General features: G+C 40.7%; 1 protein-coding gene across 1 annotated transcript in view; it reads left to right on the top strand.

Moving 5' to 3' along the window:
- LOC139748174 (zwei Ig domain protein zig-8-like) overlaps window positions 1-10,260 on the top strand; it is a 48,418-nt gene extending 38,158 nt beyond the window's left edge. The window contains exons 6-9 of the mRNA XM_071660934.1: window positions 5,361-5,432; window positions 6,544-6,716; window positions 8,179-8,308; window positions 9,164-10,260. Of these exons, the coding sequence (XP_071517035.1) occupies window positions 5,361-5,432; window positions 6,544-6,716; window positions 8,179-8,308; window positions 9,164-9,573 (785 nt within the window). The 3' untranslated portion in view covers window positions 9,574-10,260. The remainder of the gene's footprint in view (window positions 1-5,360; window positions 5,433-6,543; window positions 6,717-8,178; window positions 8,309-9,163) is intronic.
- The last annotated feature ends 8,418 nt before the right edge of the window (window positions 10,261-18,678 follow it).

Genomic DNA, 18,678 nt, shown 5'->3' with positions numbered 1-18,678 from the left:
GCACCACTTCCAAGTCTCTGACACTCGGCAAAAATATGGAAATCTGAGTCATTTTTACGATGATCGAAGAGACCATTTTCGTTTTCTTATTTCTAGATTTTCATGGTTTTTTTTTAAGATGATACTCTGTGTCCTGTCTTAATTCTTCCGTCTTGCTTTACGTTGGTGGTTTGGACGTAGCGTGCTCGTGAAGTGTTTTCTTATTACATCTTATTCTGTCTTGTCTCTGGTATATTTCTTTAGAAATATAATTTCTTCTGTATCTTATATATTTTTTTCTTCTCCTTTCCTTCATCTCTCTCTCTCTCTCTCTCTCTCTCTCTCTCTCTCTCTCTCTCTCTCTCTCTCTCTCTCTCTCTCTCTCTCTCTCTCTCTCTCTCTCAACTTACGGAGCAGCATATTGTCATAAAAAGATCTCTCCCTGGCACTATGTAATTTCAGATATTCATTAAAAAAAAAGAAAGTCATTAAGTTGTTATAACTATCATTAGTATTATTCCTATGGCAAAGTGTGAAAATGAAATTTCTGCAAACATAAAAATGAATTATAATTTTTCCATGTAACAGGAAAAAAAATGATGACATTAATGCAATTACGTTTTTGTTACAGATTTAAAATCAGTGTCCACTTAGATATTTTTTTTGAAATGTCTATTTGTATCATGCAAATATTCAGTTATGATATCAAAGCAGATTATAGATATTCATTTATGATTATGACTCTTACTTGGTGCAAAAATGTAGGACAGGTTGTAACAACCAACGGAGAAGGGAGGTACAACTTGCTTAGTAACTCAAAAGCCACACCACTGGTCGTAGGGGAATATTCTTGAAGCCACACCACTGGTCGTGGAGGGAGAATATTCTTGGAGCCAAACCTTTGGTTGTAGGGGGAATATTCTTAGACCCAAACCACTCGTCGTAGGGGGGAATATTCTTGACTTACGCTCACCACAGCCCCTGATACCTTCATCAAGCACCAGCTGATATGTGTCAAGACAAGAACATGAGTTGAGGAAATGGTTAATGCAGACAGCATACATAAGTTTAAGAAGTCGTATAACAGCAGAGAACATTCAAGGTGAGGGGACTTGTCCAGTGAAGAACTTCTCGTCCACAATACAAGCATGCATTTAAACACACACACACACACACACACACACACACACACACACACACACACACACACACACACAGAGCAGGAACAAGCAAGAACAAGCAAGAACGTTCCTCACAAGATGGTGTACATCACAATGGGTTGATTCAAACGAGACAGTAAACAAACCTTCATGATGTTTGTATTCCATTGTAAGTTTGACATTACCACATAGTCACCTGAGCCATTGGCAGGCGCCCTCACCTAATTAACAGGTAGATGCCCCCACCTAAACTATGATTATGGTCCCTCATTTGAGCCATTAGCAGAGTTGCACACCTGTAGATAACCCAAGTGAAGCTACTTGGTTCATCATTACAATTACTTTCGTCTTCTTTCTCAAATTTTTTCGACATTCATTGTCTTTAGTTATATTTCTTTTTGCTTAAGATTCAAACTGATATAGAGAGAGGTCATGGCATCGAGTCATGATACGTAAGAACAGCCTCTACAGACATACAACTTGTATTTCCTTCCGTGTGGATAGAGGGTTATGCATGAATAGGTATTAAAGTGTCTTTAGATTACTTTTTTTTATTATGTTAGCCGAAACACCACGGGCAACTGTAGCCCCAGTCTGAGCCAGGTACTCATTCTATCGACCAACCCCCTACGGGTTGATGAACAACTAGGTTGACTGTGGACCGACTGCCACCACAAGGATTCGAACCTATTCTCTCGACCCTGGGTGAGCCGTGAGTGCATCACGGTCGGGGACGCTAACCGCTATACCACGGGAGTCCATAATATTGAAAGAGTTCTGTACTGATGAACTATTGTTTGATATGGAGTGGGGTCTTCACTATTTCTTATGGGCGAATATAGCGTCTATCTTTTCTTTTGTGTGTGTGTGTGTGTGTGTGTGTGTGTGTGCGTGTGTGTGTGTGTGTGTGTGTGTGTGTGTGTGTGTGTGTGTATCGAAGAGAAAAGAGAGGGGTTTTGCCATTGGCCTTTGTTCTGAGTAATGAAAGGGACTTTTGCTCGTAATGTTGTTGCCAGAGACTACATAGGAAGTAGATCCTAACTCCTTCTTCCTTGCTTAAGGAAATATCTTCCTTCTCTCTTTGTTCTTAGGGTTTCCTCCTTCTTCAGCCACAACTGAGACTGAAAAGTGCTGCCTCCTAGCGCTAACGACCGAGTTTTAATTTTATTGATTCCACCTGATTAATATCTAGAAGTGAATCAATGTGATGTATGTAAGTGCCATCTTATAGCTTATAGTTTCATCTCCAAAATTCATTAAGATATAAAAATCATATCTAGTGTGCAGGCCAGGCAGTGTAGTGATGTAAACACTAGGTAAACAGACACCTCTGAAAGCTGCTACACCCACTTTCCACGTCCAATGACCAGTTTTTTTCCCATTCATTCACACTTGATTTTCTTTCCATTTTTCCGTAGGATCACCTGCACTTCTTGCATGGTATATTGCCTCCACTTCCTTACCGCCACATCGACTTTATCTTTAACACTCTCAAGCTAATGTAATAATAGTGGAGGTAAGTGGCTGGCCCTCATACCTTACCCGTAGCATTGCCAGCTATCAAGGGCGACAGAACATACAGCGTCATTATTGTTATCGACACACAACACCTGGACCCAGACTTCGAAATGTCTGTAAGATATACACATACTGGCGCAGTGTACAGTGTCTCTCACCCTCAGCAAGCACTCACTATTGGCCCACTCCCGTCTTCCATGATCACTGACCACGAAGGAAGGAGACCCAATAGTTGCGACACTATCAGCATTTCATTTTAGATCTCCGGTAGGCAGAGGAAGGCTCAATAAGTGAAGTAACTCTGCAGAAAAGCAATTTTCCGGGTATGATGATATGAATTCAGATTCCCTATAGTTCTGTCCTTCTGCCTAAGGCCTGCCAGAGACTAGCACAGCGAAGGTAGCCTAGAAGCTGTAGGAACATCACGAATATTTAATCAGCTCGGTGAAAGCGGCTGGATGAGTGAGTCAACGCAGACGAATGCTGGATAAACAACACCTCGCTCTGCCAGAAGCTTAATTAAAAATCTAAAGAGGAACTAGGGTGAGCTCATCAGAGAAATGGAGGCTGTGTAAAAGCAGGCAAAGTGTTGGATCTCGCTGAGAAGATACTGAGCTTCAATAATGAGCTGAAATCATTTGACGTCGACACCTTCAGCACTGTGATGTACGACAATCAAAACTTCATGTCATCTTATAAGATTTTCAGATTTTGGTAAAACAAAACGGCAAGTTTTGCATTTTTCTCTACCACTACACAATCCTGACGGAAGCACTGAGTGATATGGCTCCAAAAAAGTAATGCTTACGAATTATTTCACAGAAGCTAACACGATCAGTACAAAGACATTTCTCAGACATACAGCTCACAAGAATATCACAACGAAACGAGAAAGTTGCCAGTCAGTCTCACAGCTTTCGTATGCTGACATACCAATCCTTCAAGAGTTGACACTACAACATTTCCTAGCACGGCAAGCCAATCCAAAAGTCACTGAACTCTCATTCTTTTTATGCTCTACTTACGCCACCTTGCTGAGAAGAATTGTTTTTAATATTGATGAATCTAGACAACTACATCGAGAGAGGACCCTGAGGATAAGGTTTCACAAGGGTTATTCTATATATAAAGATATAAAGATATATATATATATAAAGATATAAAAGGAGTCCTGTTGGCTAGGAGAAAATCCTTACATGGTCACCGACACGTCATTGCACCACGAACAGAGAACCTCACAGAACCTGATTATCTTATGTTACTTAGACGAGCAAACTCATAATGAGAAGAGAAATGAATAAACGTAACATAAACTGCAAAATGTGAACCATGAAACTTATGGCAGAGGATACTCCTGTTGCCTTTGATGCTGTCAATGCTAAATAACAACACCAATGGCAGTGCAAGACCCCCCCATCTCAACCTTCTCTTCACCAAACGACCTCCTATTGTAAAGCATTCTTTTAGCTCCTTGGGTTCAGTCCCATCTCGGTGGACTTGGACTTTTCACTTCTCCGTCTCTTCCTTCCCCCTTTACCTCCTTCTCACTAAAAGGGAAAAGGGAAATGCTATATATGAATAAGAATAATCTTAACTTTACCGTAGCATCCGGTGAAGTAGGGATTTACAGTCTCCTTGTCTTGGACTGTGAAGGATATACTGTGTTTTCCTTTTTTTTTGAAGTCTGAGATGAAGAAAGTATGCAGACTCTAACTTATAATGACTAGCGCTGCAGATTATCCATTCCTTTAAAAAGAGGAAACTCTTGGTGAGTCAGGAGTCTTTGCAGACGAGGCGGGAGGTCTTGCAGTGGGTCTTTTGATGTCAGGGAATGACCAGTTCCTTGTGCACACACACCCGCCTGCCAGCAGCCCCTCCCTCCCTCCTGACCTAGGTTCAGGTATTGAATCCACGTCTCTTGGGTTGAGAGAGCACACAGCACCTACACTCCTTGCAAAGAGATTCTTTTTCCAGTTAACAGGAAACAAGAACATGATTTGCTGTATTTTTCTGTAATTCTAGACAATGCAACGATGTCTTTTTCTGTTTCAAAACAAAACGCTACGTGTCTTTTTCTAATCAGAAATGCAACTTCATCTGAGGATTCGAAAACTTGTTGTGATTTTTCCTTATTTTGAGAACAAAGAGTTTTTTTTTTGCTAGCTGTTTTTACTCTTCCCTTACTTACTGCTTCCTGGAAGATGAAATGTATTTCAGAAATATGAAATGTGTGGTTTGATCAATGTTACTATTATATCTTGTCGTTTCTAATCTCATCTTATCAACAGTAACTTAAAACAAGATATCTTACTATCTATTTATCTATCTATCTATCAATCGATCAGTGATGAAAGTCGTTCCCATCTACTTAATGTGGAGCAATTGCATGCAACTCTGCTTCTTTGGTGGGAATCAATTTTGCAGCGCTGGGTTTGGCAGCCTCGACTTCGAGACTGGGGTCAAACTTGCTGCCGTGCTAACCAAAGTGTAAGATAATAATTGTTTCACTGATTATGTACTACTCATTATGTACTATTCCTTATGTACTATTCATTATGTTCTATTCATTATGTACTATTCATTATGTACTATTCATTAAGAAGGACTTGCGATTGAGATGATGAGATGGATAAGTTGTGTGTGTGTGTGTGTGTGTGTGTGTGTGTGTGTGTGTGTTTAACATGTCTTGTTTATCACCTGCAGATGGCGGCCGGGAGATGACTGCGGCCAAACCCAAGGTGTTTGTGGCTAACAACACGGCCTCCACCAAAGACGGTGAGTACCATCTGAGTAGACCGCCTTAAACCCCTATTACCACCTGAGTGGACCACCTTAAACCACTGTCACCACCTGAGCAGACCACCTTAAACCACTGTCACCACCTGAGTAGACCACCTTAAACCACTGTCACCACCTGGGTAGACCACCTTAAACCCCTATTACCACCTGAGCAGACCACCTTAAACCACTGTCACCACCTGAGCAGACCACCTTAAACCACTGTCACCACCTGGGTAGACCACCTTAAACCCCTATTACCACCTGAGTCGACCGCCTTAAACCCCTATTACCACCTGAGTAGACCACCTTAAACCACTGTCACCACCTGAGTAGACCGCCTTAAACCACTGTCACCACCTGAGTAGACCGCCTTAAACCCCTACTACCACCTGAGTAGACCACCTTAAACCACTGTCACCACCTGAGCAGACCACCTTAAACCACTGTCACCACCTGAGTAGACCACCTTAAACCACTGTCACCACCTGCACCACCTGACCCCACCCACTAAGCATTCCACATCACACCAGCGTAACCTGGACTACTTTACTCACTTGTATAACTGTCGCCAGCTGTATCGCTGTTACCAACTACTCTACCATTGTTACCAGTTGAACCACCATCTGTTTCATTCATCAGCTGATCCTTTCAACCACCTGCAACACTATCACAGCCTGCACCATCATCACCACCAGAATCAGGTAAAACATTGACCACTCACTTTACCACTATAATCAATATATATATATTATATATATATATATATATATATATATATATATATATATATATATATATATATATATATATATATATATATATATATATATATATATATATATATATATGGCGTCCTAGCCTTGTCTCTTCGATGTATATCAACTGATTTATATTTTTCTCTTGTGTCTCCCCTGATGATGTGATTATTACACGAAAGTGCACTTGGAAACTCATCATGTTTCATTTTCCCCGTGGATTCATAGGAATATATATATATATATATATATATATATATATATATATATATATATATATATATATATATATATATATATATATATATATATATATATCAAATTTCTCTCAACTGTCCAACATCACACAGGTCACCTCCGTGTGCAGATTCAGGGTCCTCGGGAGCTGTACATTGAGGAAGGCTCGTCATTGTCCCTGACCTGCTTGGTTACATCCTCAAGCGGCCCATCAACTCCAGTCTACTGGTATCATGATACCAATCTCATTGATTACAACTCCCCCAGGGGAGGTGTGAACCTCAAGGTAGGTCTGGCAAAGTGTTGCTACAATACTGGGGTAAAAGTAAAGACCAAGGTCTGTGTTAACTTTAGTGTAGATATTTGGGGAAAGTGAAAGTGAAGACTAGGGGCAGTATTAGCCTCTAGGTTTTGGTGTCCTTTTGTTGAAAAGGAAGGTAGGTGAAAGAGTTTCCTGACGCAAGATATATTTGGACAAGAAAGGTGTGGAGAAGGTTTGCATCGGATGAGTGGAGAAAGAGCTGGGTTGGGGATAAAGACTTGGGGAGAGATGAAGTATAAACTGTGGGGAGGGGAAGAAGCTAGCAACCTCTGGGGCAGGATGAAAGCTGAGGAAAAGAAAAAAAGTAACATTTTGTCAGCATGTTGTGTTGCTCCCTGAGGTAAACAATTCTTTTGTTTGTCCCTTGATTACCCACTGCCAAAAGTCCTTTAATGCATTTTGTCTGTGGACTGATTAATCCCAGTCTAGGTATTCCTATTTAGCTAATGTAGAAATGACTAAACCTAAACTAATCTATCTACACTCACCCTAGCTCAAATCATTATGATGCAACATATAATGACTGGGTTTTCTTGAAGTGGTCAGTGAGTAAATAATGCAGGAAGCGTATTCAAGATTTATTTACTTCATTCACTACAACCTTGACTAACTTACACCTTATGAACTAACTCTAAATTAAGTGCAAGTGAGCTTACTCTGAAAAAAAGATATTGGTCTAACAAGAACAGCAGTACTCAACGACCACTAATTAACTCAAACTATAACTACTGTGACACGGAGACAGGTAGTTGGTGGTATGTCTAGACTCTTCATAGTCCATCTGTAGACCAGCTAAATTAGGGTAACTAGCTTCCACCTTAACCTTTACTAAATAGCTTCTACCTTAACCTTTACTAAATAGCTTCTACCTTAACCTTTACTAAATAGCTTCTACCTTAACCTTTACTAAATAGCTTCTACCTTAACCTTTACTAACTAGCTTCTACCCTAACCTTTACTAAATAGCTTCTACCTTAACCTTTACTAACTAGCTTCTACCTTAACCTTTACTAACTAGCTTCTACCTTAACCTTTACTAACTGGCTTCTACCTTAGCCTTTACTTAACCTTTACTAACTAGCTTCTACCTTAACCGTTACTAACTAGCTTCTACCTTAACCTTTACTAACTAGCTTCTACCTAACCTTTACTAACTAGCTTCTACCTTAACCTTTACTAACTAGCTTCTACCTTAACCTTTACTAACTAGCATCTACCTTAACCTTTACTAACTAGCTTCTACCTTAACCTTTACTAAATGGCTTCTACCTTAACCTTTACTAAATAGCTTCTACCTTAACCTTTACTAAATAGCTTCTACCTTAACCTTTATTAACTAGCTTCTACCTTAACCTTTATTAACTAGCTTCTACCTTAACCTTTACTAAATAGCTTCTAACTTAACCTTTACCAATCATTCTGGCAGATCGACCAAGGGCGCGGGGAGACGACGACTCGTCTTGTGGTGTCTGCAGTAGGACCTGGGGACTCGGGCATGTACTCCTGCGTTCCGCCTGGCTCACACCCAGCGTCCGTTCGCGTCCACGTCCAGAAAGGTAAGCACTTTGTGCCACAGACATGACCAGGTGGTGTTCTGCCTCCACCTCACTCTTTGGTGAGCTTTGGTTGGCTAGATGCTGAGTGGTATTCATTATTGGTGACTGAGAGTCTGGTGGTGTGTAGTAAGGACGACATGGGTCTTACTAGTAAAAACTTAGGATGACTTGGAACTCGGTAATATGATGTTTATCATTCAGGAGTAACAATCAAGTTAAGTTTTTATTAAGTTTTTTCAATCTTTAGAAAAAGAAAAAGAAATGTTATTGCAAATGAGACTGTTAGGTGAACTGTTAAGTCACTGCAAAGTGGTTTGAGAAAATATACCTTTGTTTCTGTGGATGATAATTGGATAACTAAAGGTTTATTAGTTTAGGTATACATACCTCAAATACTACATAGCTTTGTTTCTGTTTATCACACCCACCCAAACACACACACACACACACACACACACACAAGGTAAAAGTGACCTTCCCTGATTAAAGATAATTGTTTCTCCTCATGATCTTTGGATGTTATTTTCTTTTTTTATTTGCTTCATACATGCACCAGGTTACGTATATTCATAAACACTTATGTATCTGTTTTTATTCTCTTGCTGTAGCGGGTTGTGCACAGATAAAGATTTTTTTTTTTCTAAACAAAAATATCTATTTTCATTTTTGTCTCATGGAAGATAAATTCTTTTTCCTTTTGTTTTCTCATATAGGAATACAAAACCTTTTCAGTTGATTCCATACGAACAAACAGAACTGTTTTTGATGGTATTTGACATGGAAATAAAAAACTCTTTATACATCAATTTTCTGTTTTACTGTAGTTGATAAAAGTTATTTGACGTCTTTCATCAGGGGACCATGAAGCAGCCATCCAACAGGGAGGACTGGACGAGTCTAAGAGCGTTTCTACCGCCTCCCTCCCTCACCCTTACCTCCCACTCTTCCTCCTCTTCCTCCTCTTTTATCTCCCAGACTTAGCTCACGACTTTCATTCCCTGTTCATTGTTCCCATACCCCTCTACTCCTCCTTCCTGATAAAGCTTTACGTATTGACTCAGTTTTTCTCCTTCATTTCCCATTCCTTTGAGAGAGAGTCCTTTTCCTGTGAGCTTCCATATTCACGCCCTCAGACAACCCCAACACAAGCTTCCAGATGTTGCTCTATACTCGACAGTCGAATAGTCAGTCCCTCCTTCTTTTTCGTCTCCTTCATCCTCTTCTTCTTCTTCTCCCTCCCTTCCTTCCCTCATCTCATGGGTTGACTCCTAAAGGGGAGGAGGTAAACGAATTTGAAAAGGTGGAGGTGGTCCTCAGAAGGAGGATCTCAGAGCCTGCTATGATTCACATCATCCTGCCGTCTATAGGATGATGATGACGTCATGCAGCCACTGCATGGGTTGGTGACGTCACATACCCTCCGTAAGGGCAGTTGATATCAGTTAGCTTCTATAGGAGCTGGTCCTTATCACGTCAAATCTGTCAATGCCGATGTTGTCCAACAGCCTTAGTTGTGACTTATGTATGAGTCACGTAGCGTCTGCAAGTGAATCATGACGTCACTTAGTATCTTTGGGTTGTGGATGACATCTCGTACCGTCCACAAGGCCACTGTTGACGTCACCTAGACCTAAGAGTGATTGGTGATGTCACATAGGCACTGGGAGAGTCTACAATCACGTGGCTTCTGTACGTAAGTGAGACGAAGGACATTATGCATGAAAAACGAGGGCATCACTCGTCCATCAACCAGTTGATGTCATTAGGTGACACATAAGATCTGGTCACAGCTGGTCACAGCTATACCATAGTCGGCACAGTTGCACTTCTATTATCTACAGCTGTACCACAGCTGTCGCACTGGCGCGGTGGAGCAGGGGGTTAAGCAGTTTTGTATACTTGGTGTTCTGTAATGAAGTTAATAACACGAAACATGTATAATATAATGAATAGATGGTGTTTTATTTGTCCTAATCACACAGCAAACATCTGACAGACTCAGTGGGAATTCTGGATACGTATATATATATTTTCTCTTCTTTTCTTTCTTCCTTTCTTTCCTGCGTGAGCGAGGTAGCTTCCAGAACAGATCACTGAACCTCAGAGGGAAAAAAAGATTCTCATTTGGGTATTTCCTCCGTGTTCCTCATTTTCAAGAGAAATACATGGGAGGAGGATTTCCAGCCTCCTTGTACGACATACGTAGGCAGAATGCTTTCTTCTCTTTATATTCCCTGGTTCAGCCTATTGACAGCACTTCACCCCTTATATACCACATCCCTCCAATTCACTCTATTCCATGCATGCCCCGCACACTCCTGCATATTCGGGTGTGTAATTCACCGGAGCTCTCGTTAGTGTTTCCTAATGTAGCAACAGAAACAAGAGAGTTAAGACTCGTTCAGTCGACCAGCAAAAAGCCTAGGTCCGCCTGTGAATATGTGAGTCGCACGGCAGCTGATCTGTCTCTTGGTTACCCCCAGCCAGAAATGCTGGACGATCATTACGTAAAAACCTCGATGGCCTCTCCCCGCTCTTCCGTGCCCTTCTCTCTCCCACTTCCGTCTTTTACCCACTTTTTTGGGGGGCTCTCATGGGATGCGCTTCTCGCTTCCCCTCCTCCCTCACTCCACACACACACACACTTTGTACCTCGTCGTCTCATTCTTCTGTCTGCTCTCCTCCAGCTCCCTTCAGTTTTAGCTTCGATGTTCAAAGGCCAGATTCCGTATCTCGGTGAAGGGGAAGAAGTAACGCTTGTGACGGGTGACGTGAATAACGTTGGTGGAGAGGACAGCGAAGCTGGTGATAGTAGATAAGGTAACACAAGTGAGGTAACTCTAGTAGGGGACAAGACAACGCTGAGGGAGTGTAATGGAACGCTACTGTGTACTTTCGTCCTCAGAAGGATATCCTCTTTCTGACCCACTACTACTACTACTACTACTACTACTACTACTACTACCACTACTACTACCACTACTACTACTACTACTACTACTACTACTACTACTACTACTACTACTACTACTACTACTACTATTACTACTACTACCACTACTACTACTACTACTACTACTACTACTACTACTACTACTACTACTACTACTACTACTACTACTACTACTACTACCACTACTACTACTACTACTACTACTACTACTACTACTACTACTACTACTACTACTACTACCACTACTACTACTACTACTACTACTACCACTACTACTACCACTACTACTACTACTACTACTACTACTACTACTACTACTACCACTACTACTACCACTACTACTACTACTACTACTACTACTACTACTACTACTACTACTACTACTACTACTACTACTACTACTACTACTACTACTACTACTACTACTACTACTACTACTACTACTACTACTACTACTACTACTACTACTACTACTACTACTACTACTACTACTACTACTACTACTACTACTACTACTACTACTACTACTACTACTACTACTACTACTACTACTACTACTACTACTACTACTACTACTACTACTACTACTACTACTACTACTACTACTACTACTACTACTACTACTACTACTACTACTACTACTACTACTACTACTACTACTACTACTACTACTACTACTACTACTACTACTACTACTACTACTACTACTACTACTACTACTACTACTACTACTACTACTACTACTACTACCACTACTACTACTACTACTACTACTACTACTACTACTACTACTACTACTACTACTACTACTACTACTACCACTACTACTACTACTACTACTACTACTACTACTACTACTACTACTACCACTACTACTACTACTACTACTACTACTACTACTACTACTACTACTACTACTACTACTACTACTACTACTACTACTACTACTACCACTACTACTACTACTACCACTACTACTACTACTACTACTACTACTACTACTACTACCACTACTCACCGAAGCACAATGTTCCTCTTAAGCCTCAGTATCACTCACTACCTCAATCATTACTAACTTTTTCTTTCTTTTCTTTCGTACTATTCGCCATTTCCCGCGTTAACGAGGTAGCGTTAAGAACAGAGGACTGGGCTTTTGAGAGAATAATATATATATATATATATATATATATATATATATATATATATATATATATATATATATATATATATATATATATATATATATATGAAGATCAAAGCAAAGAATGGTAATAATTCATAAGTTTTTCCTCCCTGGGGTTAGGGGAGAAAGAATACTTCCCACGTATTCCCTGCGTGTCGTAGAAGGCGACTAAAAGGGGAGGGAGCGGGGGGGCTGGAAATCCTCCCCTCTCATTTTTTTTTAATTTTCCAAAAGAAGGAACAGAGAATTGGGCCACGTGAGGGTATTCCCTCAAAGGCCCAGTCCTCTCTTCTTAACGCTACCTCGCTAATGCGGGAAATGGCAAATAGTTTGAAAGAAAGAAATATATATATATATATATATATATATATATATATATATATATATATATATATATATATATATATATATATATATATATATATTGATTATGTGCGCTCGTCAGTCACAATGGAGGCAGAATGTCTCTCCGTCCGTACCGTGAGTAGAAGAGGCACCAAAATGCACATCGTAAGGTAGGGTTGCTACGTCGACCAACCCGGCTGACGTCATCGGAAAGGGCGGGGCTCTGAACCCAGTAAACTAACTACCTAACCATCAGTCATGTCTAGGCCCCACCCTTCACATGACGTCACCCGGGTAGGTCAGAGAAGCAACCCTACCTCATGACCTGCTGTTTGGTTCCTCTTTTCCGCTCATGGAAGCCTGCCTTTTTCTTCCCTCTTCTCTTTGGCTTTTTCTCGTTGTTGACCATGATGATGCACACAACCGCAGTTTTTTTTTTTTCCTTCCACACACGAACACGTGATGTGTATATGGGATACAAACATACAAACACACTACCAATACCCGGCCATTACTAATATATATATTCCCAACCATCACCAATATTGTTTCTTACCTCAGCTAACACTACTAACATTATTACTTCAGCCATTAACTAACATTATATCAGGAATCACTGACATTATTACCTCAGCTATCACCAACACTACCTCAGCCATCACCAACATTACCTCAGCCATCACCAACATTACCTCAGCCATCACCAACATTACCTCAGCCATCACCAACATTACCTCAGCCATCACCAGAATATAGAACTCTGCCGTCCATGGTTGAGGACGAATGAAAGGCAATGAGAAAATGGAAAATACGAGGCAGTGGACAGGGAGGAGAGGGGTGCTGGGAGACCCACATCCTTTGAGAGCGACGAGTGAGAGAGGAAAGGGAGAGAGAGAGAGAGAGAGAGAGAGAGAGAGAGAGAGAGAGAGAGAGAGAGAGAGAGAGAGACAGTAGAGAAAGAGAGAGAGAGGAGAAAGAAAGAGATGGAAGGGAAGGGGAGAGCAGTAAGATGGAAGAGGTGGGAGGAAGGGAGAGGAAAGAGAGAAAGAGGAAAGAAGAAGGGAAGGTGAAAGGAAAAGGAAACATTTGGGGAGAAAGAGAGGGAGAGAGAGAGAGAAGGATTGGAGAAAAGGAAGAGAAAAGAGGGATTGGGATGGGGGGACAGGGAGAAGGAAGAGAAAACGTGGGAAGAGAGTGGGCGGTGGGGAGTTTCAACGTAATGATCGTCTGGTATTTCCAGCGGGTGTCTGTCTGCTGGCAGCAGATCAGCCAACCAGCCCCCAAGGTAGGAGAGACTCACGTATTCTGGAGAAAAGTTCGTTTGATTTCGTCCTCCTGCGGAGGAGGAGTCTTGTCTACGTCTCGGTCTTTGATGACACATTTGGCGAAGCATTAAGTCGTTCGGTCTTGATGGATGGACAAGCTATTCATCTTCCTCAAGAGCTGAAGGTGCACACAGGAACAGATGTGGAAACGTATTGATATATACTCTACTGTAGTATCTCCTTTATGTATAAAAACTATCTAAATCTCCAATGTTCTACCTTTTATATATTCATATACGAGTGCGTGTTTTTACACACACACACACACACACACACACATACAGGGGGAATAATGGAATATCAAACGTACGTTCACGTCAGCACACATCCATCTGACTCTAAGGTTCGCAACCTTCAAGTCATCCTCTTCCCTCGGCTGGTGGGCGGGTCTTGCCCATGGGAAGAGCTTGCTTAGTCTTGGGGTCTGGCCACAACAGAGCGACCGGCTGAGAGCTATCATCAGCGAAATAATGCCCAGTCAGCCGTGCTTGAAGACAGGATCTAACCCGCTTTGTGTGGTCAGGGATATCTTGAGATATGAATCAGTGTGACGACCTCCACGTGTGCTGGGTCATTTAAGAAAGACTCACAAAAATGCTCTTGAAACTGCTAGACGCCTGGTTTCATGACTGAGATTCTCGTCATGTATCGTTGCCCAACTGACATACTATCTTCCAAAGAAATCAACCTCAGACTTGGTCATTTGTTGCATTTTAATAATGATAAATCTACAGATTTGTGCATGAGTATAATGAACTGTGCACTTAAACATACTAAAGGGAGAAAGTTTGTTATGATCTAATTTTGAATACTATCTTTAGATATTTCGCAATAATGTGTTCTTATATATACATGTATAAAGAAGGACCTTTCCATAAAGCCTGTAATGTTAATAAATTGATATGGCTTTTGTCGACTTAAAACTGTAAACAGCTCTTCCCATTCGCTGACATAAACGCCTAGTGGATCTAGTTCAAAAGTGTGTGTTACAAGTGGCGCCACATTTGCTTTAGTACGCAAATGTACTTTGATAAATTAGCAAAGATGCTAATGCCATGAATTTCCTGAAATCTTACCTGTAGCATTGTGTGTTCTCCCCACTCAGCCTTGTAATTTTCCCCCCATTTCTCACACGTTCTACCCCTCTGAACATCACAAGGAAATAAACGAAAATTTCTCATATATATATATATATATATATATATATATATATATATATGACTTCTTTGAAGGAAACCAAATAGTTCAACAGACAGGAAAACGACATAAGTCTTTAGGATAAAGTTTGTGCAGGATCTTAGGCCACAAGTTTGTCCACACACTCACCAGCAGACGGCTGCCCGATGGACACTTTGCATCCACCCGAAGTTTCTCTCTTACGAAAATGGTGAATGCCAAGTTTCGTGGTTTATCTTGGTCCCTCTGGTTTAGAGACTGAAAGACAGAGAACCCCTGGGAGCTTCCTCTCTCATGCCCCGCAGCTGTTGCATGAAGATGAGCTCCAAACATTCAGCCATCCTAGATCCTCACAGTGGAAATGTAATTATATTACCTTGAATCGTATCTTCAACATCCTTCAAGTCATGCGTGCCAGTGTGACCCATCTTCGTCAGCAGGAGCTCGACGTACACTTCGTGAGTACCCAAAACTTCTGTAAATTGTCATTGGTTTATTCTACACCAGTAGAGTCCTAGTGTACAGCACCTGCAAAGTAATTGTATCTTACTGTATTTCGTCTTTATTCCTTCTGCTTCTGCTGAATATTGTCAAATGACAGTCTAGATAAGCTAAAGATAAGCGACTTTTGAAGAATTGCATCAAGAGATAAATGATTTTAGTATCTGGAGAAGAAAAAAGCGGTATGCAGCGCCTCTCAGTGAGTAAAGTGATTTGATTGTGAAAAGGTGCTATCAGCAACAGGCACTCAAATCCCCCTGCGGTTTATTTGCGCGACGAAACTTGAACAGGATGGACTTCGCGTTATCGACTGAGTGGGTGACCGGCGAGATAAACTTTGTCCTGCTGTGGCTGTCAATTTGTGCTGTGTTGCCAAGAATTTAGTGTGGCTCCTTCCTACGTTCTTTCAGACAGGAGTATGATGATGCTTACTTTAAATTCTGTCACTGAGTATGACAAGGGAAGAGGTTGAAATTGCCTTAATTCGTTAAACTTGTTTATATGAAGCCTTCAAAAGTAGTGAGGTCTACTGTTGCGGGATGAAAATATGATTTTTAGGGGTACCCCTATATATATATATACATATATATATATATATATATATATATATATATATATATATATATCGTGTGGGGACAACCTTCTCCGCACACATTTTGCTTTGAACTGAGAGTGTCATATACTGTCATTTTTATAGGGAATAATATATGCGACTTCATCCATTTTCCCTTTATAGGTACGACAACATCGCGTGGCCTTCATTGCGGAACTTCCTCCAAGAAGACGGATCAGACACTGTTAGTTAAGTTGTTCAAACCTCCTCCTCCTCCCTCGCCACGAACGGGTTGATCCACTGTCCAGACAAAGACAATCTAGTCGTGATCCATAGCCGATCCTCTAATCAGACAAGGGTGTCTGATCCTCGTCCACCGCAGTGGTACTTGCACAGCCGGCGGGCCACAATGAAATCAAGGTCTAGAGTAAGCTTTTCCGGATTGGAGATCCCGCTAAAAACTTAGGTATATAACCAGTTGATTAAGTCTCAGGAAGAAATGAGAAGAGGTGAAATCATTAGGAAAGAAGTGTGTGATGAGTTGTAAGAGACCACAGTTTTATTGACACAAAGAGAAGATCTGGGCATAAAAGGTGAAGGAGACATTGTAAAGTGACAAGAAGGACAATTGATTTCAGTAGCAAGATGATCAGAGTTGAATAGTACCTGCTGGATGTATAAAAGAGTTCTTACTATAGCCATCAGACACAACAGATATGTACAGAACTAAAGCTATCAGGTTTAAGAGGGGGAAAAAATGGAGACGGCAGCGAAATATGATGAAGAGACTGAGCGTAAAAGTTGTAATAAAGGTGATAAGGAAGGTGAATTGTGGTATGGCTCCCGTGGTGGACCAGCCAGCTATCTCGAGGAATTCTGAGAGATAAGAGAGATCTCGAGTACGAGGTCTTCCGTGTGGTGGGCATGAGGGGAAAATGGTCAGAGAGAGAGAGAGAGAGAGAGAGAGAGAGAGAGAGAGAGAGAGAGAGAGAGAGAGAGAGAGAGAGAGAGAGAGAGAGAGAGAGAGAGAGAGAGAGAGAGAGAGAGAGAGAGAGAGAGAGAGAGCTATATGTGGCGTATTGCACTGGTCAGTGGGAGTCAAATTTAGACACAACATGACCAATGATGCGTTCTTATGACGGGACCACGACCTGGTTAATGATATATTCTCACTATTCCCCCTTTTCCTCAACCCTCTTGTGTATTCCATTACTTGTAATGGTCACCGCTAGTGGCAGCAATGGGTAGTTATTCTTGTTGGTACGAGTTTCATTACCCAGTAATGGGCGCTGGAGATGGTGCTATATGCCCAAGCCTTCTCTACCGCCCATTCCACTTTGTTCATTAACCGAACATCTCTGCTTCTGGCGTGAGTGAACACTGGTAAGTTAGGTCGCTCTGTATAATGGGCCGTAGCAAGCAGCAAATTTAAATCGTTGCTCAGTTGTCTAGATAAAACATGTTGAAGTTTGGCCCGTCAATTATAGAAGGAAGGGACGCAAGCGTACAGATGGAAACATGAGTGAAGAATGAAATGAACGATTGTTAAATTATTCAATAATCAATCTATTCTGTTATCTTGTTGAATCTGTAGGTAACTATCCAAACACTTTTCTGTTTTTATAATAATATAGATATACATATCTTTATCACTATCTAACCTTCTATAACTATTTAACTATCTATAATTATTCAACCTATAACTATTCAACCTTGTAAGATGGTAACTATTTAACCTATAACCATTCAACTTTGTATAACTATATAACCTTCTATAACTATTTAACCTTCTATTAGTGTCTAACCTTCTATAACTATTTAACCTTCTATAACTATATAACCTTCTATAAATATTTAACCTTCTATAACTATTTGACCTTCTATAACTATCTAACCTCCTATGACTATATAACCTTCTATTAGTCCTTAACCTTCTATAACTATTTAACCTTCTGTCATCACAGTAGATTATTATCAAACCAGCAAAATCTCCCTAGAGACTAGACCTAATATTATGCTTCCTAATATCAATGCTCTTTGAAATGAGACTTACATCCTCCTACTTTCTTAAATAGTTTCACATGCTCAGTAATTAAGAGGTTAGCTTAATCCTACCAGGAATATCTTACTGGATATATATAGATTCTGTTGGTCGAAGACGATCAGAAACTTGAATTCTCCCTGGAGGGCGACTTGGTCTGAGTTTCAGAAGACTGGAGGAAGTACTGGCACAAGCTTGTGAATCCAAATCATTAATTTTTTGGATCACAGCAACTTGTGCGTATTTCTTCCTGCCTTTGTAACCTCCTCTATTGTCCTTCTATCTGTTACTAT

The sequence above is a fragment of the Panulirus ornatus genome, chromosome 73 (assembly GCF_036320965.1).
Source record: "Panulirus ornatus isolate Po-2019 chromosome 73, ASM3632096v1, whole genome shotgun sequence".
Classification (NCBI taxonomy): Eukaryota; Metazoa; Arthropoda; class Malacostraca; order Decapoda; family Palinuridae; genus Panulirus; species Panulirus ornatus.
This window is presented reverse-complemented; position numbering and strand designations above follow the sequence as displayed.